The following is a 27,888-nucleotide window of genomic DNA, read 5'->3' as shown; positions in this document are numbered from 1 at the left end:
AATTTAGCCTCTCTGAGTTTCCAAATTCGAAGAGGGAATACAGATAACAGATAATAGGAATCGAATAAATAACGCGAACTTCAGTATAATTTCGAAATTGTTACTTTTTAAAAACATGGGAAGGCACATTAATTTTTTAACTTCGTCGCTTTCCAATCCCATATATTTATTTTTCAGCTACTTGAAAGTGTTTTGATTTTGCCCTCGGAGTAGCACAGTGGTCATAATCACCATGCTCTCCGCACAGGATGGAGAATGGCTAAGCTCGCATCCTATCAGTGATGTGAAAAAGTTTTATTAGCTTTTTCTCATCGTGTCTGAGTTAGTTGGTCTCAGACAAGACAGAAACTTGTGTTCTGTGGTCAACGAACAAAAATCAACCAATATATAGTTGAGATACCATGTACTGACGCCTCCTAGCCGTTGCTGTTTTGCTAAAAACGCATACAACATTTTGATTTGATCAAAGAAGGAAGTGCTATTTATTTATTATGGATTCAATTTTGCACTGCGTATTAGCACGTACGTGTCGACCATGAACTTGTGCTTCGGAATTGCATTTTTAACCATGTGAAAATGAGAAACAGTCAGATATATGGTGGTTGTGGGAGGACCTCAAATTTCAACTTTCGCCCAACAACATAGAGGCAATCCTGCTATCATATGAGCCCCCTAACGTTGCACTCTACAAAGTGTTGCTACATCAAGTGATTCTCTGTGACGGTACAATGGTTTCGCCACTTGCCGGTCGTTTTTAGAGGTCTGACTTCGCAGACTGGAATTTTTGCAAGTTTCTTCAACCCGGGCTATTTAGCCCAGATCAGAAAGAGGAAGTCACGCACAACGTGCAGATGAGACAGTGAACACACACTTGTATAAACAGAAGGAATTGATTATTTGGCCTTAAAAAAATGGCGAAATATGGCTGTAAAACCAATAACCACTCCAGCATCCCAGTAAAATATCAAGCTACACTTAAGGGGCCATAGAGGATGGAGAATAGATTACTGTTCTGATGAATTTCTTAATTAAACGAGGCTCCTTAACATAAATTAGTTGTTGTTTAGCTGCCCATCGGAGAGAGGCTGCTCTGGATGTGAACTTGTCTACATGAGCATGAAACCGAAGTTTTGGGTCAAATACTATTCCCAAATCCGCATGTGTAGGAGTGGTAGATATTACAATTCCATCGAGTGTTGGGGCTATTATTGTAGGGGTTGGTCTGAGAGAGAACATCATTAGTTTTGTTTTTTGTGGGTTGATCGAGAGTCCATACTGTTTGAGGTAAGAGGCGACGTTTATGAGACTTTTATTAATGCTTTCTGTAGCTTCAAGGTGATTGTTGGAAGCAATAGGCGTTAGAATTTTTATATCATCTGCATACGTGATGATTTTCTCATTGTTACGGACAAGAGGCGCAATGATAGCTGTAAATAATAAGCCAGATAGGACTCCTCCTTGCGGAACACCAGCAGAGATCGCCTTCTTGTGCGATTGTCCATAGGCTTGTAGAACCCTGTCATAGAGGAGTCATTCTATGAACCATAATATATTACCTTGGATTAGATAGTCGTCTTCCATTAATGTAATTCACTGTCGAGACATAAAGGAGAGTTTAGTTGACCTGTGTGCGTATTGAATCTGGTAATATGATCTAGTCATTGAGCTGGGTCCAGCTGACTAGGAACGCTATGGGATCTGAAGCGTTATGGGATTTTCCCTTTTTGAAGTTGGGCGCCCAGGTGTGCTGTTATTACTCGTGATTTCACCGTATTAAATTGCGCTCGTGCTCTTGAATAAGATATCCGATCGGAACTCTGTTGAGTTGTTTTCCAGATTTTATGTAGCTGTTGCTTTAATAGAAAGGCCATGTGTACATTTGGATTCCACCAGGCTTTGAAGTAAGATAGGATCCTTATCTTCCTTGATGCGGAATTTTGTGCAATGGTGTTCACCCAGTTTGTCAATAGTGTTGCAGCAAGCGAGACGTCACACGTTTCAAGGACATGCCAAGGTATAATGGTGGCGGCTTGCAGTCATTTTTCGATGTTAAGGAGCTTGGGGCTGACGATGACTGCGGTTTGAACGTTTTTTCGGGCAGGTGGTCCCCGAGTAGGAATAATTAATTTTGCGTAGATAGGTTGGTGATCCGATTTGTAGTGCGTCTCAGGTGGTTCTTCAATCATACATGCTAAGGAGAAAAATAGCAAGTCAAGGTAGTTTTCTCCTCTAGTAGAGCAGTGATCGATTAGGTGTATATTTGCTGACTTCATGTAGTCAACAAGGATCTTCTTGTGGGCATTGAGCTGAGGAGTGAGGTTGAAATCCCCGATGGCGATATGGTGAGTTTTGGGGTGAAAGTGGGTGATTGCCCAGTTGGATGCCTCAGTAATGATATCAATTGTGGGTACCGGCGGGATATACATTACGCAGATATCTATTGTGGATGCGTTTCTGAGCAGTGTGATGGCTAGGGCTTCGAAATTTGATGAGTCACTGGAGATAGTGTTGATCAATTTGAAGAACAAAGCAACACCACCTCCCCTTCTATTCCTCCTGGAGGTGAACTCCACCACATAGCCTGCTGGTGTAGCTATCACTATGTTCTGTTGCTCATGCTCAAGCCATGTTTCGGATATAGTTAAAATATCGAATTCGCCTGCTAGCAGAATTTGCTCCGTAGTCTCTATTTTATTTCGCAAGCTCTTAACGTTCTGATACATTACACTTACGGTGTCAGAGCGGTGCACTTGAATTAAATTTTTGGACCTCGAAAGAGGAGGTACCACATGAGGCCGTGGGTGTCTCAATGTGATCACTGTTGGGATCGGCCTGCGTAGCTTGTCTTGCTTGCTCGGAGAATTTTAGGCGCCTCCGTAGCCAGGTGGGGAGGAGCAGCAGTGCGTAGTACACGCTTCTGGATTAGACCGGGGTTCAAGCCCGTCACCACCAAATACGGAGGATGCGGAAAGGTCAGGAAATGACCACCGCATATCCCGGAGCAATATGGCCTTAGTTGCTAATGCTCTTAAAAAAAAAAAAAAAACAAATAACAAAATAACAAGCTCGGAGATTTTGGGCTATGAGGTAAAATGGGGCCGTTGTCTACTGCGATAATAGAACTGACTGTCTTGTTTTGCGTATGGCATAAGGGGTGCGACCACTGCAGAGCCTGGATCTTGAGTCAGCTTCCATTCAGTCGAGTGTCTGATGCGTGCTCCGCGATGTTTCTCCTTCTGACGCTGCCCTCAGTACAGCAGCTATCCGACACAGAATTGATTCAACAAGATGTCGGAAGCGTTCAGGGAGGTATGGCCAATCGATCTGTGCGTAATGCGGTCAGCAATGCATGTATGGAGGTGATTGGTGTATCTAGATGCCTGATATGCCTTTCCATAGTGTCCCACAAGTGCTCTATTGGATTGATATCAGGGAAGTTCGGAGGCCAATCGATCTTCTGGAAGTCAGAACTACGTTCCTCAAACCATTCCTGCACATCAAGTCCCCGATGGCTCGGCACATTGCCATCTTCGAAGACACCATCGCCATTGGGGAAAAAGTGTAACATAGCGGGGTGTAACATTCAGCAAGCAGTTGACGATAGCGGAGACTACTGATATGTTGTTCCACATGCAGCAAGAGTCAAAGTTCCTGCCAGTGAAACAAGCTCCACACATACAACCGCCTCCACCGGCCTGCACGTTTGATACTGTTTGGTTCTAGGTTATTTGGGGGGTGTGGGGGTATTATCGTTTTTCTTGGTTGCCCTAATTTTCTTTATATTTTAATTATTATAATTTATCCCCTTTTTTTATATGTATATCCCCGTAGTCCAATCCTCCCACTTAGCATCTGACTTGTTTGTTCTCAGAAGATTACCTGACTCGTAGGGGACCTTAATTATTTTAAGTATTTCTCCACAGGATTGGCTGAGTTTCGGAATGACAGACTCCAACACATGAATGTAAAATAAAACAATGTTTATTAACATATCATACAGAAATTAGCAATAGTATTTGGTCAAACTATATTTGGCTGGTAACTTGTTAATTCATTAACCTTTATATGTGTAAATATCTTGTTCAAACTCAATTGTTTCATCATCTGATATCCTATTCTAATACACATTATTATTCATTATGACATGGTGTCTCTTCATGTTCTTTACCGGGACTTCAATAGGTCGTGTCATACACTTCACATAGATTCTTCCCACTCTTCTTCTGAACAGACTGTATAATAAACCAACAACTACCAGCCAATGAACTGGCTCACAAAAACCTTCAGAGTTCGTGTCTCAATTTGTAAAAAAAATTGCATTTATTCAATTAGACACCCTTTCTGCAATCAGGTCAACAGGAAATATTAATCAATTCAATTTAACATTACCCTTCTGAACAGTTAATCCTCTATACCTTTATAATATCACTTATTAATTAGCCCCTACTTAAATCAGAAATACTCTCCACAAATCAACTCATAATAAATTGAAATTTCAACCTTCAATTTCATACATATTATAAAAACCTTTCCCAACATTAAACAATTCTCAGTTAACTATCATACCCTCTCCTTCCAGCAAGCATTTATATGAGGAGCTTCACTTCAAATTATAGGCTGCGTCCGTCTTAAATACATTACCCCTTTATTCATATATTCATTACTTAAATATACACATTTTTCTCCTAAAGTCCTCTCCTTAATAAATTAAGTACACCTATTTCGGTAAACTCTCTAGCACTTACGTGTTTGGCCTGGAACTTCCCTCTCTGCTCGGCTTCCTTTCATATCGGTCATTCAGGTACTGGAATGCGGGGGCGCTCATTTGGGGATCTCGGTGATTTATGGTGTTTCCCTACCGGGAACTGCACGGCTGGAATCAATCAGTGTTGCATACTCTTTACAGGTCAGCATTTCTTCTTCCGTGGATAGAGGGGTTTTTGAGTAGGTCAATGGTTCGACCACTCATTCGACTGGCTTTGCCTATATAATTCTCAGGGTGTGATTCTTCCTCACTATGGCTTCCATGTTTACAGGTGAACATTCCTACTGGCTGTCGGGATATGCAGAATTTCTATCACTGCTTCCATCTACCTCAGGTCTGCAGCTATCACCCAAACTAGACTGCTGCTCTGCTTTGTATCGTTCTCCAACTCCTTCAAATCATCCTCCAGACCGCTCCGAAAACTTCTTCCGAATCTCACGAAAACTTTTCCAGAATGCCTCGAAAACCTTTTCAGAATCTCCCTCTCAAAATTCCCTCTATTTTCTTCCTGGCCAATAGGAGATCTGCACATCCTTTTTCCTGTGTTCTCATTTGTCTCCTCTCCTCTTCCGTGGGCGGGTCTTCTTTACTCTTTGTGCCCCAACTTCCGTGGACCTCGAACATACCAGAACAATCCAGAAAGAGAAGCGGAAGTTCAGGTCAACTGAGAAGCGTCACAGCTCCTCCCGTGACCTCACGCGCGCACACCTGGTGACGTCGCCCACCTCTAATGGCGTTTCACCGTGAAATTTTTAAAAGGGCCAGCTTAAGCACTCTTGGCCCTTTCTGTGGTGCATCTGCCTCTGTCTTAATGGGGGATTTGTCATGGTATATTACTTTCACTCACTCGTCAAAGAACTTCTATACAAACAAGCTACTACTAAACAGAGAGTGACTGGAAGGTATTTTTGAATTCCAGTGTTTCTTAATCCATGTTGTTTGTACCAGAAAACCACTATTCGTACTACAGTTAAATTCTCATAATATTTAACAATTTTTATTAATTAATGTAAGGACGGGTCCTTACAATACCATTCGTGATGGATCAAGAGCCTCATGTTGTTGATGCCAAATCCGTACACGACCATCCAAGGTGTGGAGTAAATAACGTGACTCATCCAACCAGAACACCTTCTTCCAGTCTTCTAATGCCCAACTTGCATGCTTTTTACACCAGGCGAGTTTTACGCCGATGAACCTTGGTTAGGAGAGGATGCCGTAGGAATGGGATCGTCTGCTGGTATAGCCCATACTTGCGAATGTGTGACGCATGGTAATGCCAGATATTGTTCCGGGTTAGCCCATGTTGTATAGGGTAGCCAACCTGTCTACAGTGCTGCGCCTGTTCGTCTCTAAGAGTCGTCGGACCCGGCGCTGACTTCTAACATCAACCTTTCGCTGACCTTTGCAGTTTTGCCGTTGTTTGACCATTTTGACACCAGTCCTGGTACACTTTAACTACAGTTAAAGTTACAGTTAATCACAGAAATTGGACCCCTTCCTATGGGCCAAGAACATCAATTCATCACGGAACAGGTATTTTACAAGGCCTTCACCAAGTATGCTCAAACCATTTTAGAAATCCGCCGAACCTTGCAGAGACAGGCTGTTAAACCAGTCCCTGTAGCAAATCAATAGACCAAATATATAACAGCCAATTTCCCTCTTCATGCCAAGTGAATGACAAAATCTCTATATGACTGGACATATCTGAATTGACTCAGAAATTACAGGGACTTCACCAGAGTTGACGCCCTCCCCCTGTGGACTCGTTTGGCTCATTGCCAGTGGACCATAGAGGTAGGAAAATAACCAAATGTAACTGATGGGAATAAAGGCAGGCAACACTGTCTGCCTTTGTGACATGACAACACTCACGGAAAGGACTTTAAACGGACTGGTATAGACATGCAACCAGGGTTACCTGTGAACTGGAAAAACCTAGTAAGCTACAGGTTTCTGAACTATGCTAGTATGAATGAGGATTGCATGAATGAGAATTGGAGTGAATGTGAAGATGAGAATATGAAAGGAAATGCTAGGAAGGGAGGGTGAGTGAATAATAATTTATGCCTCTGGGTGTGTGAGGGATGAATGTGTGAGAAGGGGTGAGTGCTGAAAGAGTAAATGTGGAAATGGAGTAAAATTAGCGAATGACTGTGGAGTCTGAATGAAATGGGCTGTGTGAATGTAAGGGTGAAGAAGTGTGTGCCTGGATGAGTGAATGAATGCGAGAAATAGTGTTGAATGTACAATGTCGAAAGCAGAATGTAAAAGTATGACAGGAAGTTTGTTTGAAAGAAAAGAAAAAAAAATTAGCTTTAGTATAATTGTTATATAAATGTGTGTTTTTTTTTTTTTTTTGATTATTTGTATGTCATTTAAATTGTGCGAGCTTTCTTTAAATTAATTGCTTGTTTAAATTGTTGCTTTGTCTTTAAAGCAATGGTTAAACAAGCATTAAATTATTTTTAAACTGGACATGCGGGATTGACAGCTTTGTGTCAGTTTTGCTTGCTTAATAAGTCACCCCTCCCTGGTGTGAATGAGAGTGATGGATGAATGGAAAAATAAGAAAAGAAAAATTATAAAAAAAGTTGTAAAAAGTAAAAACTATAAAATGTTGCCTTGAAATGTAGGGGGGAAAAAACTATAAAATGTAAAGAAAAAAAATGTTGTGTGTGAGCGAATGATATAAATTGCATGTTTTATTCCAGCCTCTCCACCAGATGGATGGATGGCCATGGGAACCTTATGGACCACAAGGTCATTCATGCGTTTGACTGTTCCTAGCCGGCATGCTGTGGAATGCTGTCCCAAGTGGGACACAACCACCAGCATAGCTCAGCTACTGCCATTAGGCGTTCCAAGACACGCTCCCTTGCACGGTCCTTTGCCTCCACACCCCAAGCGGAAGGGGGAGGTTACCTCTGGTCTCCACCCCGCTCGTCGCCCCTCTTTGCGCTCGGGTGGCGCAGGCCTGCTCCACTGATTTGGGAGTCATCTTCTCTACGTACCCCATATCTCTGTCTTTTCCCCCGCAGCCTTCAGTCTCCCCTCCCCCTCTAACTTACAACTACTAGCGTTCAAATAATTGTTAAATCGCTTGAGCCCTACACCCAAAAACTTAATGAGACCAAATCGCATAATTAGTACTCCTTTTGGCTGACCCCTATCTATAGAGATTTTTTTTTAAGGTCCTAGCCACTGAAATCTGAGGAAGTCAGGTGACAGGACCTGCCAGAGTAAATAACTATGATACTGGTGTACCTGGTCTGCCTCCACGAGGCGGAGTGTGGACAACGTTGGGTCCCATTAAGGGCCCGGCAGCTAAATGACCAGAGGAACAACGGTACACGACACTACACATGTACAAAATCCATACACTTTTAAACCTCTGGCATTGGCAGTGTTCTGTTTCACACCTACCATGTATACTACGCGGAGATGGGGGAAACCCCTGGTGCCGTTTGACACTAAACACACTCTACACTACACTCTAACTACGGCGGCTCTCGAACACCCCACCAGTTTAGTCGTTTGGTTAAATCGAAGCACTAGCTCGTCGAGCACCCACAACCTGTCCTTTATCAACGTCCGATAAATCCTCCCTTTTACTCATCACGCTCGGAATTTTACTACCTACTGAACCATTGACACCTTATCTATGCTACGTAGGTCGACTGCGCACTCCCGTACCTCACGTAGTCAACGGGTCGCATTCAGTTTTCATAGGTGTGGTCATAATTCAGTGATCACTCAGCGTATACTTCCCATAATTAAGTTTTTCATTAACACTTCTAAAGTTATAAATGTCTCAATCAAATCCTCACGCAACTGTCTAATTCCAATTATGTAGCTTACATAATTGGAGACTCTTCCTCTAAGGCTATCTCTTGAAACCAAAACCGATCCTGTTGTCGACCTTTATAAATTTTCAAGAAAATCGATATCTTTTAGCGAAATCAAGACTCAAGATCCGTGTGCAATTTACTGAACGTCATTTATTGCCATATTATCCTGAATCTCCACCAAAGCATCCAAATCCGTACTGCACACTGAACTACTCAGACCCATTCTTCATATTAATAATGTTAGCTCAACTATCCATTGATCTTAACCAAGTCTACATAAAAATGTCTTTCGGGCAATCGATTATTGTTTGTAATCCATTATCACCCCTAATAATTCATTCATTTACCAATTTGGCAATATTTGATCCCCGAATATTTACAACATACACTCGTTGGCCAAAGAATTATAGATCTTTTTTAAGTGACGTTAATAGTTAATTAAAGGTATGGTGTGTAGGTGGTCACAAGGTATGATTAAAAGTTTCTGGTTAATACTGTACGCTTTCCTGGGACTTCTTGGTCGATCCTGTTATGGGCAAGACAGGTGATCTTTCCAGTTTTCTGAAAGATTAATTGCTGGAGCACATTTAGCAGGAGCCATAATTGAGAAAACCAAAGATCACCCACCAGTGTGTCAAAAGCAACCATCTCGAAAGTATACAACAAATGGAAGACAAAAGGAGCACACAGCTGTAAAAGGAAGAAATGTGAAGAGGTCGTACTACAAAACGAGACCGCAGGAATTTAAAACAAATTGTGCGTTGGAATAGAAGCTACAACTTGCAGAAAATGAGAGCCATATTCAATTTAGGCAACGAAAGACCCATTCCCACTCGAACTGTGCTGCTGGAATTGAAGAATCTGGGATTTGGTAGTCCTGTGCTTAAACGAAAACTACTTTTGTCTTTAAAAATCGAAAGATTCGACTGGACACAGAACAGTGGAAAAAGACCATATGGCCTGGAGAGTCTCGATTTATACTCTTTTTCTTGCACCAATGGTAAAGTGAAATTGTGGTGCGAATCTCATGAAGCTATGCAACCATTCAAAGGGCTGGAGGTGGTATCATAGTATAGGGTTATATTCTGTCCGTAGTTTCGTACGGACTGGGTTCGCTCATACCATTAGAAGCTCGTCTTACGTTCAATGAGTACCATTCTGTCTTATGGGACCAACTTCACCCTACAATACTTCATTTTTATCCAGACTGCAATGGATTGTTTCAGGACGACAACGCAACTATCTACCGTGCAATTTTTTTTTATTTGGATGGTCCGAGGAACATTCCCAAGACCTCCAACATCTGTCCTGGCCGCCTAATTCTCCAGATCTGAATCCAATTGAGATTGTCTGGGATATGCTTAAAAGGCTGGTCGGCTTCGAAGTTCTCTACCGACCACAGAACTTCAACTGACAAATATTCTGTTGTAAGAATGGTTAAAATCGGTGCTAGACTCCTCAAACACCTAGTGGAATCCATATCACGATGTGTATGGCCTGTAATTCGATCAAAAGATGGCCGTACTAGGTAGTGAGTAAAGTTTTTTTAATTTTACCCAGTGAGTGCAGCAAATCAATATTACAAGAAGTTCTGTAAAACCTCCAGGCTCTCGTTCAGCTCGAATTGCTTTCTCTACCAAAGTATTTGCATCATAACACGATTCGCCATCTCTTAAAACTCATAAATTGACATTTCTGATATCAGTTCTTGCGTCCACCTACACGGATATTCTTTCACCCAAAGAAACGTGGAAAATATTGAAATAAAACCACTGAAATAAAAGCGAGCACGACATTTACCCGTCTGGCATGACGGTCTCTTCGGTGACCGAACCATTCAATGTGAACAACGACTTTTCTCTGCTCTCTGTCACACGTTTGATGTGAGGATACTCTCGCGTGCGGTTTGTGCGCTATATTCCACTGGTGTTGGAAAGATGATAAACGACTTTAACTTTTCTTTGCTTCCGTCTCATCCAGGCGATGACATTTGACTGGCTTCTGTCTCAGTGAAAGCTCAGAGCATTCTCTGATCGAAACGATCAACATCTCAAAACCATTCCTTGGTGAACTGTCATTTCTCAGAAAACGAAATAGCTTTTTCTTTAAAATTATTTTCCTTTGTATTTTATTTCTGAGAACTTAGACTTTTTTTCTTTAAAGATCTGGGGATTCATAATAAATATCACGCATCAAGCATGCAGAGATCCCCCTTATTTCTAAGAGGAGGCCACTTTCTCCCACTGCATGCAATTTATCTTGGAAGACCACATGTGCAGAGGATTAAGACGTCCATAAGATTAATTGTGTCCTACGGGTGACCTAAGAGCTTAAGACAAATTCCAATATTTTAATATTTTTACCCATAATGGCTGAATTTTTGTTTGTCGAGATGGATATTTTTGGGCAAAATTGCCCTAAGAATAATTTTCTAGTATCCGAAGCAATTTGATAAATATATATATATATATATATATTAAATTTGCAAAACCCCTTCCACTCCGTTTCTAACTATCTTTGCTACACACATTGTCCCTTCAAAAACAAAACTTCCCACCTCCTATATCAGAGCGAAGCTGAGTTCAAGTTACCTTATTTTATCAGCTATTCGCGGTTGAACTAAGAGAAATTCAAATTCTTGCACGTAATAACCAAGATCGCTAAGCCTCATCATCAAGAGAGCAACCCTAAGCCTGGGATGGACAAAAAAGAGGAGAAACCCCGGACAACTACCCATGATGAACTATCTCAACCAAAGAAACTCTTTATTTTATTGTGCATATATTATATCTTTGTTCAGTACCTTTTGACAAAATTATTCTTTCTGAATTGGGATATTAATAATAATAACCATCTTTGCATATTAGGCAAGCCACTTAGCTGTAATTTGCAAAAGAAGTTCGCTCTAAGTTTACTGAATAAGCGATAGCACTAAAAGAGAGAAACTTAAAGCTATCCTTTCGTCTGTTTTTGCGACCATAAAGATTTAAATTTCATAGATAATGCAATGGTTTTAATTTTCACAGAAGACCAAACATTCCTTTGTAGCGAGTTGCCTTCGTATTGCACTACTTCCCAATTGATGTTTTCTTTTATTAATGAGACCGCTATGACGGCCTGTTTCAACGCTACTGGTCCCTCATCTGATGAGGGACCAGTATAAAGAAAGACAAACGCGACTGTTAATACGAGAACCGGATTTTTTCTCAATATTTCTATATTTTTAAATGTTTTCTTTTTATAAAATATGCCTCATAAAATGCGATATAAAAACATTTCAGAAATGTCTTTTATTATCAAAAGTAAATTATTTAAAATACTTTTTCGACCATCAAATCGAGTTTCAAACCCACAAGAGGGAACGTTCAGTGAGCCTATCAATCAGCACTTTTCCCTCACTCAATAGAAACATTCCCCGAGGAGAATTCCCAAACTATTTCTGATGTTCGCCTTATTTTTTTTTTCTTTTTTTCTTCTCTGTAGATCCAGCAACATCTCCATCTGGTCCCGCGGACTTCCGAAGTATTGTGAGCAGTTCCCACATGTACGTGCTGGAGAATGGATCACTGGTGATTACGGATGCGGAAAAGGCGGACGAAGGATTCTATCTATGTGAGGCGAGCAATGCAATCGGCACCTCACTATCGTCTGTAGTACATCTAACGGTGAATGGTGAGTGCGTGTGTGCATGTTGTGTGTGTTCGTGTGTGTGAGCGCGCGCGCGAGTAGGGGAGATTAATCGGACCGCCCGTTAATATCGGTCCCGGTAATTAATCTCTAATTTATGACACCATCGGCGTCCGTGTAAATGAGTTTTGCTGGTCGGAGTCGGTGCTCTAGACCTTTCGTAATTATCGGGTTTACACGAGAGCCTTTGCCCTTCGCGTAATGGCGTTTTAATTTGCTTCTTACGCCTGTTTTCAGTTGCGCGCCTGTTCAACGCTTGATCGGCGTTCCTTTTGTCGGCTCGGAAAAATAAAGATTAATATATACACGCGCCTACAGCAAACTCCTCCCCTCCACCCACCCCGGGGGTTTAATATGGGCGGCTTTTACAACCGCATATTGCCAAGAATTTAGCAAAGGCTGCTGTCTTCTCTAAGGAATGCTAATTGTTGAAAGATCGACCAGAAAACTTTGGAAATCCAGTTAAGTTCAAAATATCGTACGGTTGGTGCAAACTATCCTAAATATTCGTCCTGTTTTAATATCAGTAGTATTGTTGTTGATGTTCACACTTTTGTGCTGCCATCTGGTAACAAAAAATGGAAATGATTTAATTTTCCGAATGACAGTATTATTTGAATATTATATTATTCAATATTAATTATTTGAATATTTTATTATTAATAGAAATTAAATTATGAATAATTTCTATTAATTATTAATAGAAATTTAAAAATAATAATTTAATTATTAATAGAAATTTAAAAATAATAATTTAATTATTAATTAAATTAAAAATAGAAATTAAATTATTTCAATATTATATTATTATTCAATTTGAATAAACATAATGTAATTCAGTTAAAATATTCGTACATAATGGCGTAATATTCAACAAGATACACTCGTAGCGAGCAAAAGTGATTGACAGAAGATTGAGGAATGAGTGAAAGAAAGAAAGTGGGCGAGGATGAGCAACATTTCACAAAAAATAAAATAATCTGACAACTATCAGTTATATTCCATCAACAACTTATTCCTCCACCCAATAACGTAACCCAGGTGTTTATCTCGGGATTGTGTGTGATAGCGCATCAATCACTTATTGTAGACATACGAGATCAGTCCTGACAGCTTCAAAATGTGGAATTTATCGATTTACAGTTCTGGAACATAATTTACTAATTTTAACTCGTATTAAACATCGCAGAAGTTAATAATCCTACTGTCCAGAGAGGGCGCTGCGCACCAAAAGTTAATCATAATCTTTCCTTCACTCCTGAGACTCGATCTATCACATAAATCGATTTTCGCACGGTTTTTTCTGACCACCAGTTTTAATTTTCAATTCAGGTTATGTATTTTTTTTTATATTTCAAGAATAAATAGCTTTAAAATATTCTAAAAGAGCTTAAGAAGTGGTATTCGGAGTCTTAGCTGCAGCATCTTACCGAGCTTAGCTATTACTTTTATTTAAAATATTTCCACAATTTTCTATTATGTTCAGAATCCTCAAAAAAATGTACTAGAAGCTCCACCTAGTGGCCGGCTGTGCTATTTATCGTCGTTTATGCCTTATTAATGTTCTAATGGATCAGAACGGGGCGACAAGGAGTGTTTCCCCTTAATGACCCTCCAAGGACATAAGACGTGGTTTTTCTATCGCTCGTAAAAACGTGCTCAGCATTACACTCCATAGACCATGATAATGATGGTGCCGAATATGAATGACTTCCAGAGCAGGCGATAATTTTTTTTTTTTCTCTTTTCCTTTCTAGCAGCCACAAAGCAACTCTCTGAGAGTACCATTCAGACGAAATTATTCAAGATAGCAAAAGACATGCGGATAATCCGACAAAGATTTGAACCGTCATAAAGATGCACGAGATAAGATGCAAGTACTTCTTAGTGGTGATAAATTTGGCCGTTTTGTTGGCAGAGATTACTTGCACGTTCTCCAGATGGAATATTCGATCAAATAGTTTCGATTCTGATGCGAAGTGTGAGTCTGGTCACGCAATCGAACGTCAGCTTCATCAAATAGCTAATTCAGTTACTGTTAATTATGGAAAACTAAATTTGGATAAATTTAATACATGATTCATAAGTATAATCACCAATAATTATACTTACTGGGTCATTGTTTTATTCAGCGTGTACTGAAAGAAATCATCCCTAACCTTCAAAATAACAACATATCTAACCCACTTTTCTCTCTTAGAAACCAGCTGCGAATACGTCACGCAAGTCCATACAAGTGGTTGATTAAGATAGGACGTTACACCCTTTTCAAATTAACCCCCTCAAACTACATCCTCGCCGGAAAATTAATGAATAGTTTATGAGTAAAGATTATTATATTAGAATGAAAATAAATCTACTTAACTCATCATCTCTTTGTGATGTCTTTTAGAGAGATTTTGATATGAGAACGACATCTATAAGCTCTTCTTGAGTTGGGAATTTCTGTCCATTGTTGTATTTGGGTTCAATAATATTACATATGATGTTATCGAACTCATAGCACTATTTGATTGATCGGCTACAGTGGTACTGCAATTCTAGTGCACTCACAATGACGTCATTGGAGTCAAATTGAGTTCAACTCAATTTATGACACCTCTCCTGTTAAAAATTATTTTCTCGGATTGTTTAAGATTTATTTTAGAAAACTGTGCCACAGTACATCATAATTAATTATGAAATAACGATAATTTTGATTATGTAGAGTAGTATTTATTTATTTTCTAATTATGCGTTATATCTTCCAAGTGCAGTTCCTCCTCGTTTCAATCAAAGCTTCGAAGTGAGGACCATAAGGGAAAAGGAAGAGGTTTACCTAGCCTGCAATGCATATGGAGAAACGCCACTGGTTGTTTCCTGGAAGAGGTATCAGCGCCCCATAGACAGGAGCGTACAGTCCAGGTCAGTTGTATATTTATTAGATCTAATAAATACAAAGATTTCTCCCCAATAACAAGTTTTGTGGCTTAAAAAATGAAAGGTCATCACTACAACAACATTCAAGCCGTTCCATGTCCTGGACAGAATTTTTACGACGATCATTCTACACTCATTGGCCAAAAATAAACAGAAATCGTTTGTAACTTACGTCATCAGATAATAAATGTACAGTATGCAAATATTAAAATGTCATGTGGTATCATAACAAGTTCCTTGGTGTCAAATAGATACTCTACGCTTTCCTGGCGCTTCTTAGTCGATCGGAATTGGTGATGTTTCAGATTTTCAGAAAGGTGTTATTGCTGGAGCATGTTTAGGGTGATCCACAATTGGCAAAACAAAGGAAATCACTGGTAGGTAGAAAAGTAACCATCTCAAAAGCATACAATGTGTGGAAGACGAAAGGAGTCTCGTGTCTATATGAAATCCATTTCTTTCTGTAAAAAACAGAAAGATTCCACTGTAGTGTTGCCATCAACGCCAAGACTGGATCATGGTATGGATTGGGTCCACTTATACCGTCAGAAGGTCGTGTTACCTCCAATAGCCCTCGTGGATAGCACAGTTGATATAATCATCGTCCTCCACACACCGGATGGAAAAGACCTGAGTTCGAGTTCCGTCAATGACTCGAGGAATTTTTTTATGGGTCTTTTTCAAAACGTGGCTGAGCTAGTCACTCTCAGGCGAGGGTGGCAAGGTTTTTCCTCCGGAAAGTCGAGGTTTTTTCGTCCAGCAAACGGCAAATCGACTACAGAACACAAGCAATTTACAGAGATTATATCTATTGCGCAATGTGGCCTAGGTTGTTGATGCGCCTAAATCCTACAAGAACAATCCGATGTTGTTCTTGTGGAATTTATCCAATGAATATCTTTCTGCCGTATCGGATGAACTTCACCCTACAGTGCTTCCTTTTTATCCGGTTTCGATGGAAAGACGACAACGCAGCTATCCACCGTACAAAAACTGAATGGTTCGAGGAACATTATCAAGGTTTTGAACACCTACTCTGGTCGCCTATTTCTCCAGATATGAATCCAATCAAGAATATCTGGGATATGCTGGAAAGGCCAGTTCAGCTTCGCAGTTCTCTACCCACCATAGTACAGCGGCTAAGAAATATCTTGATGGACAAATGGTTAAATGTGGAGCAAGATTCTCTCAGATTCCACAACGTCTGTAATTCGAACAAAATGTATACTTACTAGATACTGAAGAATGGTTTCTAAAATTTTGGCCGCTGAGTGTAAAAAGTGCTGCCTAGTGCTCAAAGATCAGCCACGTTGCAGCAATGCAGACTACTTTGAAGGAAACAAACGCTAATGGTTGGTACGTGTCTCGTGTCCTCCTTTATGCAGCCAATTCGGGAAATTTTTAAACAGGAATGTATATATTTCTGAAATTGCATCTCTCTCTCGATTTCCCTCGTGCACTTCGCATTTAATAGCGCTCCTTATGTACAACGAAGATCGTAATGCGTGAATACCTTGAGGTATATAGTAGATTGAGCGTCTGCTCGCAAGAAGGGGACAGAGAACGCAGAAGCACTGCAGTATAAGTACGACTCTGGTGTCCTTTTGCAATTCCAAGGTGATGAGACCAACATTTACATATAAATGAGACTTGTCACATCTGTTGCCTGTAGCCTGGATGGGTATTGGAATGCGCATAGCTGTGACACCATCTATGCCAGACTAAGTCTCTCTCTCTCTCTCTCTCTCTCTCTCTCTCTCTCTCTCTCTCTCTCTCTTCTCTCTCTCTCTCTCTCTCTCACACACACACACACACACACATTAATTTTCATATTTCGTTCAATGCGTACGTCAGAAAGATAAAAAATGAATTTTTTGTGTGTGTGTGCGAGTGTCGTTTGTCGGGATGAAGTTTGCTTTCGTTAATTTATTATGCGCATCGATAAGCAGGAAGTGTTTACTCAGACGAGGAAGACAGAACGCACGCGGGCTGTCAGAAAAATACCCACTCGAATTCGTTGGCTGCTGTTTCCTTCCGCTCGTAATGAGTTTCATTAAGTGAAAGAAATCTCGCTTCGCCTTTCTGTTTCGTGTCGAGTTCCGTCACAGAAATAAAGCCCCCCGGCCTCTAATTCATTGCGTCCGTGTCAACACGTCACACTGCCAAGGATGAATCCATGACAAGTACAAGAGTAAACTTTACTGGGAACACCCCTCCAGTACATCTCTGACAGTCCCCGACTTCATTTGCTTGTCGTTCCACATTTCTCCCTTCACTCCATTTTTTTATTGAGATCTTCACAAGCAACTTCCACTTTGGATTTCCTTTTTCGCTCTCTCTCTCTCTCTCTCTCTCTCTCTCTCTCTCTCTCTCTCTCTCTCTCTCTCTTCTACACCATCTTTGTATTGGTCCATTGTCTCTCAACTGTGTTTTTTATCTTTTATTCTCTTTTCCAATTGATTTATTATTCGTTTCTTTCGTTCAGAATGTGATCAATCTTTTCTCCTCCATCCTTTTAATGTTTACAACCTTGTTTGCCCAACCTTTAATCCCTTTCTGTCTATAAAACCCCCATAACAGCCTTATTTTCAAACCAACATCTCTGTATGTGAAGGTGCTGGCAGTAGATGGCAGCACGTTCAGAGAGCGACTACAGTGTCTATGTACAGCTCGGGTTGGGAAATGTTTGAATATAGCGGGCCATCTGAACCTCTAAAAATCGAAGTAATATATAATTATTTATAATACAGTATAATTATGCTTAAAATTTCTATAATTACAAGATGGATTCATTTAGCATGCTTGGACTACGGAATTGATCTCTTTGGTGGTTCCAAATCTGCAATCCTTGATCACAGTTGTTAAAGTTTAGTTTATTTTTATCCAACGATATCACAGCAGTTTCTGTGATATCCCACTGGAGGAATTTATTTTCAATCTACAAAACAGCTCTGTCAGATATGACTTTATAAAAGAAATTTGAATTCCAGTAATATAAAACGCACTTATGGACGTATTTTTACCAACAGCTTAATTTGATAAATAAGTATGACAGCTGGGAATATATGTCCCTTCTATCTCTTCTACCCACATCGAGTGAACACTTTATTAAATGAGCGGACTTCACTTTAGTCCTCAGAACAGCCTGGGTTCGTCGTGGCATGGACACAACGAGATGTCGAAAGCGTGCCACAGGGAATGTGGCCTATATTCACTGTCCTTGCAAACTGGATGGTTGCAGAACTCAACTCTGAAGAGGATGTCCACCTTATCTCATAGGCGCTCAACTGAATTGAAGTCTGATGGCTTGGGACGTCATTGCAATAGGCTTTCATTTTCCTGGAACCAGTTCTGTACAATTCGGGCCTTGCGTCATGGCTCATTATCCTGCTCAAAGAATCCATTCGCAGATGGACGCATTGCAGCTTTATCCACCCGTACATAAAATTCTGTTTTTTCCAAACTCTTCAAAGCTTCCTCTTTCAAAACACTTTATCCTAAAGTGGGTATCATTATCTCCTACGATAAGTACAATGTCCAGCATTCAGCTTCTTTAACACCAGATATTACTTCTGAAGAGCATCATTGGTTAATTGATAAGTAATTTTAAATCTTGCTCATCTTGAGGTTTGTCGAAGCCTGATTTTTGAGTCTCTCACAGACTTGTCAATCCAAGATGGATATATGCCACACAGCAGTTTTGCATCTTCATTAACAAACGCCTTATTTTTCATTTCAAACACCAACCCCGGCCAATTAAGCGACACGTGGCCAAGCTTTCCTAAGGACAACGCTCGTTACTTGGTTACCAGTGCATAGCGTTCTTCAGGATTCCAAAGTCACACATCGCCGCTTCATTTAACATAAGACTGCTTTTCTTTTTATCATTAATAAATCATTTTTATGATGTAAGTCATTAAAACAAAAGCATTTCTTACAAGATGAACCAATGTACCACCGGACATTTTTCTGGCTTACAATTTCCATTTACGCCAAAGATTTCGACAGAAAAATGAATCCCGCTTTTTTTATTTTGGGTAGTGTAATTAAATCTGTCGTTTCCATGGAGACCAGTTTTATGGAAATCGTCCTCGCCTTATTAGAGTCAAATTTCAATTACGAATGGCAGAGTTATTTTCAGTCCAGTTATCAAATGTCGTGTTTATACGAAGAGAAATTATATTTTACTTTGCAGCATATAAGCAGAAAACATTTAGTAGCAAGTAACCAGTGGAAAATAAGTTTCTATGAAGTTTTTACCCAGATAAAGGTTTAATTTATTTGCTTTTTGCTGTTTTTTGTTATCAGTTTACTAAATATATAAATAATGAATTATTACTACTTGTGTATATTAATTACAGCAGAAACGTTAACTACAGATTATATTTCAATTGTTATTAAAATCTAGGAAGACAGAAATAAGTAAACTGCATTACAAGAGTGTTGACAATATACTGCAGTTTAATTTATTACATCACAGAACTTGAAATACATGTTGGGTTTCACGTACTGTTGATTACAAAGTGCTACAAAGCTTGGAGTGAATATTATGTTGGGAGATTAAAAAAAGGCAATTAATTGAAGAAACAAAAATACAATGCGCTTGAAACGTATTTTTTTTAGAGGGGTTTGTGTTATGGAATTATAATTGAGCTGAAACTTTCCCAGGGATCAACAGAACGTATGCTGGAAAGTTTTTCAACGTGCTCTGTTTTTTTTCTTACAGAGTTATAATGACACATCTAAAATGTACTTAGGACTAACATTCCTCCCTCCCCTCCTTCAAATCGGGAGACGAAACGCCTTCAACATAAAGAATATGGAAAACAAAGACATACCAATCTGCATTTCCGGAGATAGTCTTCAAACGTAGTCTTCACAACGAGGTTCCCGATTACTGCACACTAATTTCAAACAAATGTGTTTGAAAGTTGTACAATACCAGGGTAACTTCGTTACGATGACAAAATTCATTCAGCAATGAACATTAAGAGTATTAAAGAAGCTAATGAAAATAATTCCAGTAGAATCGGAGTTATTACTCAGTACATTTGAAAACGTTCCTCAAAAATATAATGGTTTTCGCTTTTAAGTAGCTCTATCATCACGGGTTGACATGGTAGTGTACTATAAGTAGCACTTTCCTTTATAACTGTTATTGCCTTTTACTTTTTGCAATGAAACGCAACTGGCTGTGATGCAATATAACGAATCAATGGCATTACAGAGAAATGTTTCTTTTCCTTCCTTCTGGTTGTTTTTATAGTTATTTTCAGCAAAAGTCTTGTTGGAATGTGAGCCATGAATCACTTTATGCTCTGCAGTCCAAGTCTTTTATCTTCATTTCAAAAATTAACTGACATTTTAATTAATTTGAATTATTGGGATTTTCTAGAATGAACTGAACCGAGAGAGAGAATTGTATTGTAGATGCAGACTGCTGCTGGCTTAATAACACGATGCAAACTTAATAGTATACAAAGTGTCCACTAGATGGCGGGACCTACTAGTGATTTTTTTCCTTTCTTTGATTATTATCATATCTGTTAAGTTTCTCATAACATTTGTCCACAATTTGTAACTCAAAGACAATAACAAAATTGATTATTCGTTAATTATGTTTTAATATTGACTAATTAATACAATTTATTCTATCTTTCCTTATCCAGGTATGTTTTGCGCGAGCATGTGCACAGCGAAGGAATTAATTCTCAGCTTTGGATTTCTTCAGTTCTAAAAGCCGATTCTGGTTTGTTTACATGTGAAGCTAGCAATACATATGGCAAAGACGAACGAAGTATTCAACTACTGGTGCAGTGTAGGTACCCAGCTAAGCGTTATAAATATATTTCAACTACAGTGTATTTTTATATTTCCAAATTATTATCGAACAAATATTATTTAATAGTTATTTATTTTCAAAATAATGGGCATGATACTGAGTTTTATGGTGCCGCCATCTATCGACCAGCAGTGAAAGCGGTAAAATTCGACACTGGAAAATTTAATTTCAATAAAAATTGAGTATTATTTCAATTATGGAAATAAAAGGTACATAAAAATAGAAAATACTTTGTCAAAAATTAGGAAATTAATATGTTTAAAACGTTGTGACACATTTAAATTATTTAAATACAAGTTTTATTCGATATATAACCAAGTGACTAATTAATATTTTCCTTAAGTTTAAATAGCGTTCATCAATAATTTAACTAATTAAAGTACTTGAAAGTTGAATATTTTTAAATGAATTCTGTTGAAGTTTAATTCATCTAAAGTCAAACAATAACTATTTTTTGATAATAATCCTTTCAAGGCTACACTTGACACCACAAACGGATTCAAATAAGTAATATATATCTATGTTACCACAAATGGTTGTTGTTGTTATGATAATCAGTTCTAAATTTGGCCAAAAGATGGAGGTACATGCACATCTCCAACTTTGATAATGTATATAATTACTTTAAAATTTAAAATATTAAATACAAAAGTTGGAAAACGTTTTAATCAAGTGATTCTTAAAGTAGAAGTATAATCACGTAGAAAAATATATCCCGAAAGAAACAAACACTGAAGTTCAGGCTATCCTCCCCTCACTAATGGAGAGCTGGATAATCATAATAAACTTGTTTCACACAAGACCGGGTTCGGCCTTTATTCATAACAAGACATATACTGTTTCAGAGAAAATGATTTATTATGCATCCTCAGTAACTTCTGCATGCAGCCATCTCGAACTAGTTCATGGCGATTTACTTTTATTGGCTATAAAATTGTCTTAAGACAGCTTCTCATAGTCCGTCGTGATGGATGGCCTCTATAGTGTGTGTTGTGGACGTATCCCTTTACCCAATCAGTTAAGCTGGCTGCTGTGATTGAAGACACTTTCATTCACAACTGACTGGATCCTCAAGAGAGTATGTTATTACACGAAGGTCACGTTATTGTTTGGTTAATCAACCTTTGGAGGTGACTGCCCTCCCACTAATTATTCATGCAAGATCGTATAACATCATCCAAATAGAACCAAGAGTTCTTTATTGAGGGGCCCCTCTACAAATTCATTAAGCACACACTCTAAATAGCTTCTGAAATCCTCTGATAATATATAAGATAAATTTCTAAAAGCACAGATTAAACGATGCACAACTGCTGACGATTTGTTTCTGTTTATGCTAAATACGTTTTTCTCTTTGTTCTTTCAGCAACACCTGACCCTCCCACTAACATCCAACTGCTACAAGTTACCAGCCGTTTAGTTAGCATTTCCTGGTCACCACCAGCTTCCGGCAATAGTCCAATAACTGGATACCTCGTGGCATACAACAAGTCCAAAGGTAAAATATGTTTAAGAAATTTAATGGAGAAATAGATAACATATGGAACGATCCCACCCCTATATAAACACTTAAAACAAAAGGAGAGACAGAAAGAGAATGAATATAAGAGAAAATATCTCTTATATTATGCCTCATTAAGATTATACGCTTGAATATATTATTCTAACTGGACTCTTTTTTTTTAATTTTGATTTATATTGCACAGACTGTAATTGCATTTTACAAGCCCTTCGCACTAACTTGAAAAATATTTATGATTTTAAAAATAATGTTAGCTGGCTATGCTCTGTATTAGGCGTTGGTTTGCTAGATACATCCTGATTATCTGCTGAAGATAATCAGGATGAAGATATTGTTTAAAAAGTTGGTTTCTTTTCGTCTGATTGAAATTCTTATTTCAGTATTCTTGAGATTAGATAAAACTTTAGAAATCGATTTTGTGAAGATTTATGAGATAAAGGAGTTTGCATTCGGAATCATTTTATCCATTTGCTTGGGTCTGGAATGGTCACTATTAAATTTCCTGCTGGATTCTTGAATATTCTCAGTTGAGAGCTGGTGAATCGTTCACAGTAGTTATCAACTTGTCAAGAAGCATGACTTCAGCCTATTGATGGTCAGTTGAAGAGGCTTCGTGTTTAAGTTGTTACAAAGCGATTTCTTGGATGCTGTATGGGGGGAACAAAGCATGCTATTGAACCATCCCAGAACCCAATACTCTAGGCCAAGGAATTTCTTGTGGTTACTTCAAAGACTCTAGACTAGATTTCCGAAACACATGACATTATGGGAAAGATTCATCTCTGATTGCGATTTATGACCATTCTTTTTAAGCGTGTTTTCTTCACCGTGTCAATCCGTCCGTCCACATGTAAGAGAGAGACTCCAGTGGACGGATTTTCATTAAATATTATATTTGGTTCATATAGAAAGATTTATAATAAACCTTCCCAAATTTCATTAAAGTCTTACAAATACAAATTTGCCAATTATTAGTTCTTTAAACCATACAATTTGCATGGAAAAAATCATATGCATTGTTATATATGACTCGTGAACGTGGTATTGCTTTTGAAGAGATAAATATATCCAGAGAGAGAGAGAGAGAGAGAGAGAAAAGAGACTGAAAAGTATATGGGAGAAGGGCAATAAATATTATACAGTTGAAATTAAACTGAACGGCTGAGTTTAGTGATCGTAAAACTATAGATTTTTATCAAGTGTTCATTATGTTATAATTTTAGTAATTATATTTTTTGGGTAATATACAAATAGTGGAAATTAAAAGAAAGATTTTTTTTAAAATACCATTCCTAGGTCTTTGTGGACATAGATATTTGGAGTTGAGACATCCGCAATTCAAATTTCTACGTTTCTGGAATAAGTATCATGTGATTAGATCTTTTTGCATTGGTAGCGACATTGAATTCTTTTAGGTGCCTGCTGATTTTGTATTTGTATATTCGCATCATGGCTAACTGAGAATATCATCACTAGCTTTTAAATTAAAACAGCTTTAAAGCATGTCATATGCGAGCAGATCTGGATTTGCTTGCAGGAGTGGTTGAAGAGATACTGAAAATATAGCGTTGGCGAAGACACTTTGACTGATGCCCGTTTTGGTGCATCACAATTACACTAGAAGGATTATACGCAACAATTTGTACCACTGTGTCAATGTGAGAGTGATATTTGGTATTTAGACAGCTTCGTTGTGGTTTGGGTTTTTGGATTCCCAAATGATGTCATGGCTTGTTGTGGAGTGCGCCCTCCAGGATCAAAATGCGTATTGGGTGCATTAGCAAAGATTGTATCTTGATTGTACTCTCTGTTTAGCTGCTTATTAATAGAATGGCGGCGTCCTATATGGGCATATTCCTAAGAGCATCCCATGGGTAACAGTTTATATTTACTTCCCCATATGTGCTGGTTGTAATTTTCACTTTTCCGTGGACCTTTTTGTATATACAGTACACGGTCGAAATCGTGAACCACAACAAACAGTGGGCACTTTATTCCACCAACAAGTCAGATCCCCGAAATTATCTACAACCTCCAAGACATTTTTAGACCGTGTAAACTTTTATATAAATTCGATAAATGTGTGAAATGCAATAAAATTATTTAAAAAAAATCAAACACCGATATTAAAAAAGTAAAATCGTTTCCAGGATAGTAAGAAAACAAACTAAGAGTAGTGAAATGTTTTGGGCTACTTTCCCACTGCTGTTAGATTAATAATATTATTACAAAGAGATTTTTTCACTAATTATAAAACTGAGTTTATTAGGACTTATAGAAGAATATTTGGTTGAAAGTTTGTTCTCTGCGGCTTGCTCTAGTATAATTATTAGATCATATAAACACTCCAGTATGCACAATTTATTACAAACTAAGTGTTTCTTCAATTCTTTTGCGCAATATGTCTATCACAGTCTACAGAGCTTTCTTTGCAGACACTTCAAAAGTTGTTTCAAGAATAAATCGATTTAGTTCTGGGGAACTGTGTTGTATCATATATTCTCAAGAATTTGTGAACTCAAAGTAGAATAAGGGTCCTTGAATGGCAACTATTAAAACTGGAAAGATTTTAGGCGTACAATGGAAAATTTCAAGTTACGCTTTTCTCTGTATCCTCTCCAACAGGCTTCAGCTGTATGAAATTATGAAGTTTTAGAGGAGTATTCTGAAGGGGATAAAGTTTATTAACAACTCGAAGGGTGAAGAGGATATACTTGAAGCACTCCTATGAGAAAACAATGCCAGTCCAATTTTCATTAATGTACAATTCTCTATAAGAAATCACAACACATTAGTTTACATTGAACCAATCGTTTATTTCAATTATTTATCCAGTCTCCCTTAAATTTATATAAGTATCCAGCCTGCACAAGAATCAGTCGGGCTTTGTTCCCACAGTCAATCAATCTTTGGCTAAACGAAAGTTTTCGAATATCTATTCTAAAATTGTCCCCTGTAAACTTAAGTTTATGTCCTCCTTGAAAATGTCACTAAGCGTAAAATTCTGACATCAATTAGTTAACTCAATCCTTTCAAGGCGTTAAAGCACTCCATTCAGGTCATTCAGAAGATGCCTGCTTTCCAAACACTATAACTTATAAATCAAACGCAAGTCTTCTGATTAGAACACCGCTTTGTGTCCTTAGCTAATCTCCATACCGCTCTTCTCCGCACTCCAACCAGCGGGTTCATATATTTCCTAAAATGAGGTCTCCAAGCCCGTATGCAATATTCAAGATGTTGCCTAACCACTGGTAAATAACCTCTTTGTCTCTACTGGTAAAGACACTATATACGAGTGAGAGGCACTCATGAGCGGTCCAGCATAATATCTACACTGTTAGAAAAATTTATATCATATTGCTTAGTTATGCCCAAATCCTTGCGTTACCACCTTTGAGTTTAGTGCTACACACTCAACACTAAAACTTTATGAAGGCTTTGTACCTCAATCAGGTCCCTCTCTCAACTTAAATACTCCCACGCAGATGCAAGACCGTGCACTTTCCAGTGTCACATTTCATCTGCTATTTCTTAGCCCATTCAAGTAATTTATATAAGTCCTGTTGAGGTAGCATATCGTTATTACTATCATTAACTACACTTCCACTTTTGGATCACCAGTGGACTTAGACGTTAAATTTAAAAAAAACCTTCATCAATATCATTAATAAATACTGGAAATATTAAGGAGCCAGGCATAATTCGCGTGGGATCCCGTTCACAATATTTGTCCATCAAGGGCCATGGCCATTTTTAAATACTGTATCCGACGACTTAAGTACTGCTTTATCCATAATACTCATTTGTTCTTAAACCACATTGCATTCTTCTATGCAATAATCTTTCACATGGAGTTAGAAGTTTTAGTTGAATGTGCATGTATTCCTAAGTTATTCCTTGCATCAAGTTGCTTAGTGACAATCACAGAGTACCTAATAAGATCTATCAGACAAAGTCTGTCCAAATGATCCAGTATTAATACTTAACTAAGGACTCCATGATCTTTGTGTGCAGAAGCCAAATTTATTGGACTGAAGCTGCTAATTTTATCATTCTATGCACATTTGCGAATAAGACAAACGTTTCCACATTTCTAATCTATGGGGAAATTGTACTGGAGTCGTTGGATTAATGCCGTTTATAGTCTGAAACATGTTTTATTTAAACTTTTTTTTTTTTTTATGAGAATCATTTCTTATTGGGAGCATTCTTCTAATGATTCAAGAAATTTATTTCTGTTAAAATGGTAAGTACATATTAGGTATAAGAGTTTGGAAATCTCTCCAAACTAAAATTTATAAAATATAAAATTCTAAAATATATTTCCTTCAACTTGACAGAAAAGAAACCGAAATAACCTGTGCTGCCATCTATCATCCAACAAGAAAATCACTTATAATAAACACCAGCATTATTTGAATTAATTTATCTATTATGATGACCCAAAAAATATATACAGTTATAAACTCGATGCTTTATTTTTTTTTATATTAAGTAAGCTTTCTTTCAGTCATGTTGATATTATTTTTAATATTATATAACGAAAAATGTACGGTGTGATTCCTTAAAGGAATTCAGTAAACAGGATGTAAGCTTTTGTTTATGATTATATTATTTTATTTAAATTTTGTATATAGGATAAATTAAATTTTTTATAACAATCAAAAAGAAAAAGAAAAAAAAAAACTGTTCATTTCTAAAAGCACATATTATGGTATTGTTCGTTGACTAAACGTTTCAATATTTAACGGTAGATGGCGCCATCTCAATATTGGATTTTTTTTGTTTTCCCGTATAGCGAATCATGAAGCGAAAGACAGTTTGCTGAGAGTTCCCCCAACGGAGACGAAAGCCACTGCCACAGGATTGTCGCCCGGTACAACGTACGTGTTTCGTATTCAAGCCGAAAATGCCTTAGGAAAGAGCGCCCACAGTCAAGACTTCTCTGTAACTACCGAAGATGAAGGTCTGAATTTTGACTAATGCAACAAACAGTAATTAGCAGCTCTTACACATAAAAATATTTAAATTTAATTCTATTAATAATATCACAGAAATGCAAATAAAATTTAAACAAAGATTAAATAATAATTTACTAATAAAAGAATAAAATTATAAAGAACTATAATAATAATAATAATAATATTCTTATTATTATCTTTTAAAATATTAAACTATTATTTTAAACGTATAAGCTAATGGAAGCATTTGTTTCTACTGCAGCGCCTTCAGTAATTCCAATTGATGTCCAAGCATTAGCCACAAGTACATCTACAATTAAAGTGACATGGAAGGT

General features: G+C 38.0%; 1 protein-coding gene across 1 annotated transcript in view; it reads left to right on the top strand.

Annotated features, from left to right (window-relative positions):
• Window positions 1-27,888, top strand: part of LOC150084396 (cell adhesion molecule Dscam1-like) — a 343,756-nt gene that overhangs the window by 176,834 nt on the left and 139,034 nt on the right. The window contains exons 10-15 of the mRNA XM_090375202.1: window positions 12,103-12,291; window positions 15,063-15,210; window positions 20,895-21,043; window positions 22,434-22,565; window positions 27,391-27,558; window positions 27,816-27,886. Coding sequence (XP_090231328.1) covers window positions 12,103-12,291; window positions 15,063-15,210; window positions 20,895-21,043; window positions 22,434-22,565; window positions 27,391-27,558; window positions 27,816-27,886 — 857 coding nt within the window. The remainder of the gene's footprint in view (window positions 1-12,102; window positions 12,292-15,062; window positions 15,211-20,894; window positions 21,044-22,433; window positions 22,566-27,390; window positions 27,559-27,815; window positions 27,887-27,888) is intronic.

This window comes from Mastigoproctus giganteus, chromosome 6 (assembly GCF_048544385.1).
Source record: "Mastigoproctus giganteus isolate SK-2022 chromosome 6, ASM4854438v1, whole genome shotgun sequence".
NCBI lineage: Eukaryota > Metazoa > Arthropoda > Arachnida > Uropygi > Thelyphonidae > Mastigoproctus > Mastigoproctus giganteus.
This window is presented reverse-complemented; position numbering and strand designations above follow the sequence as displayed.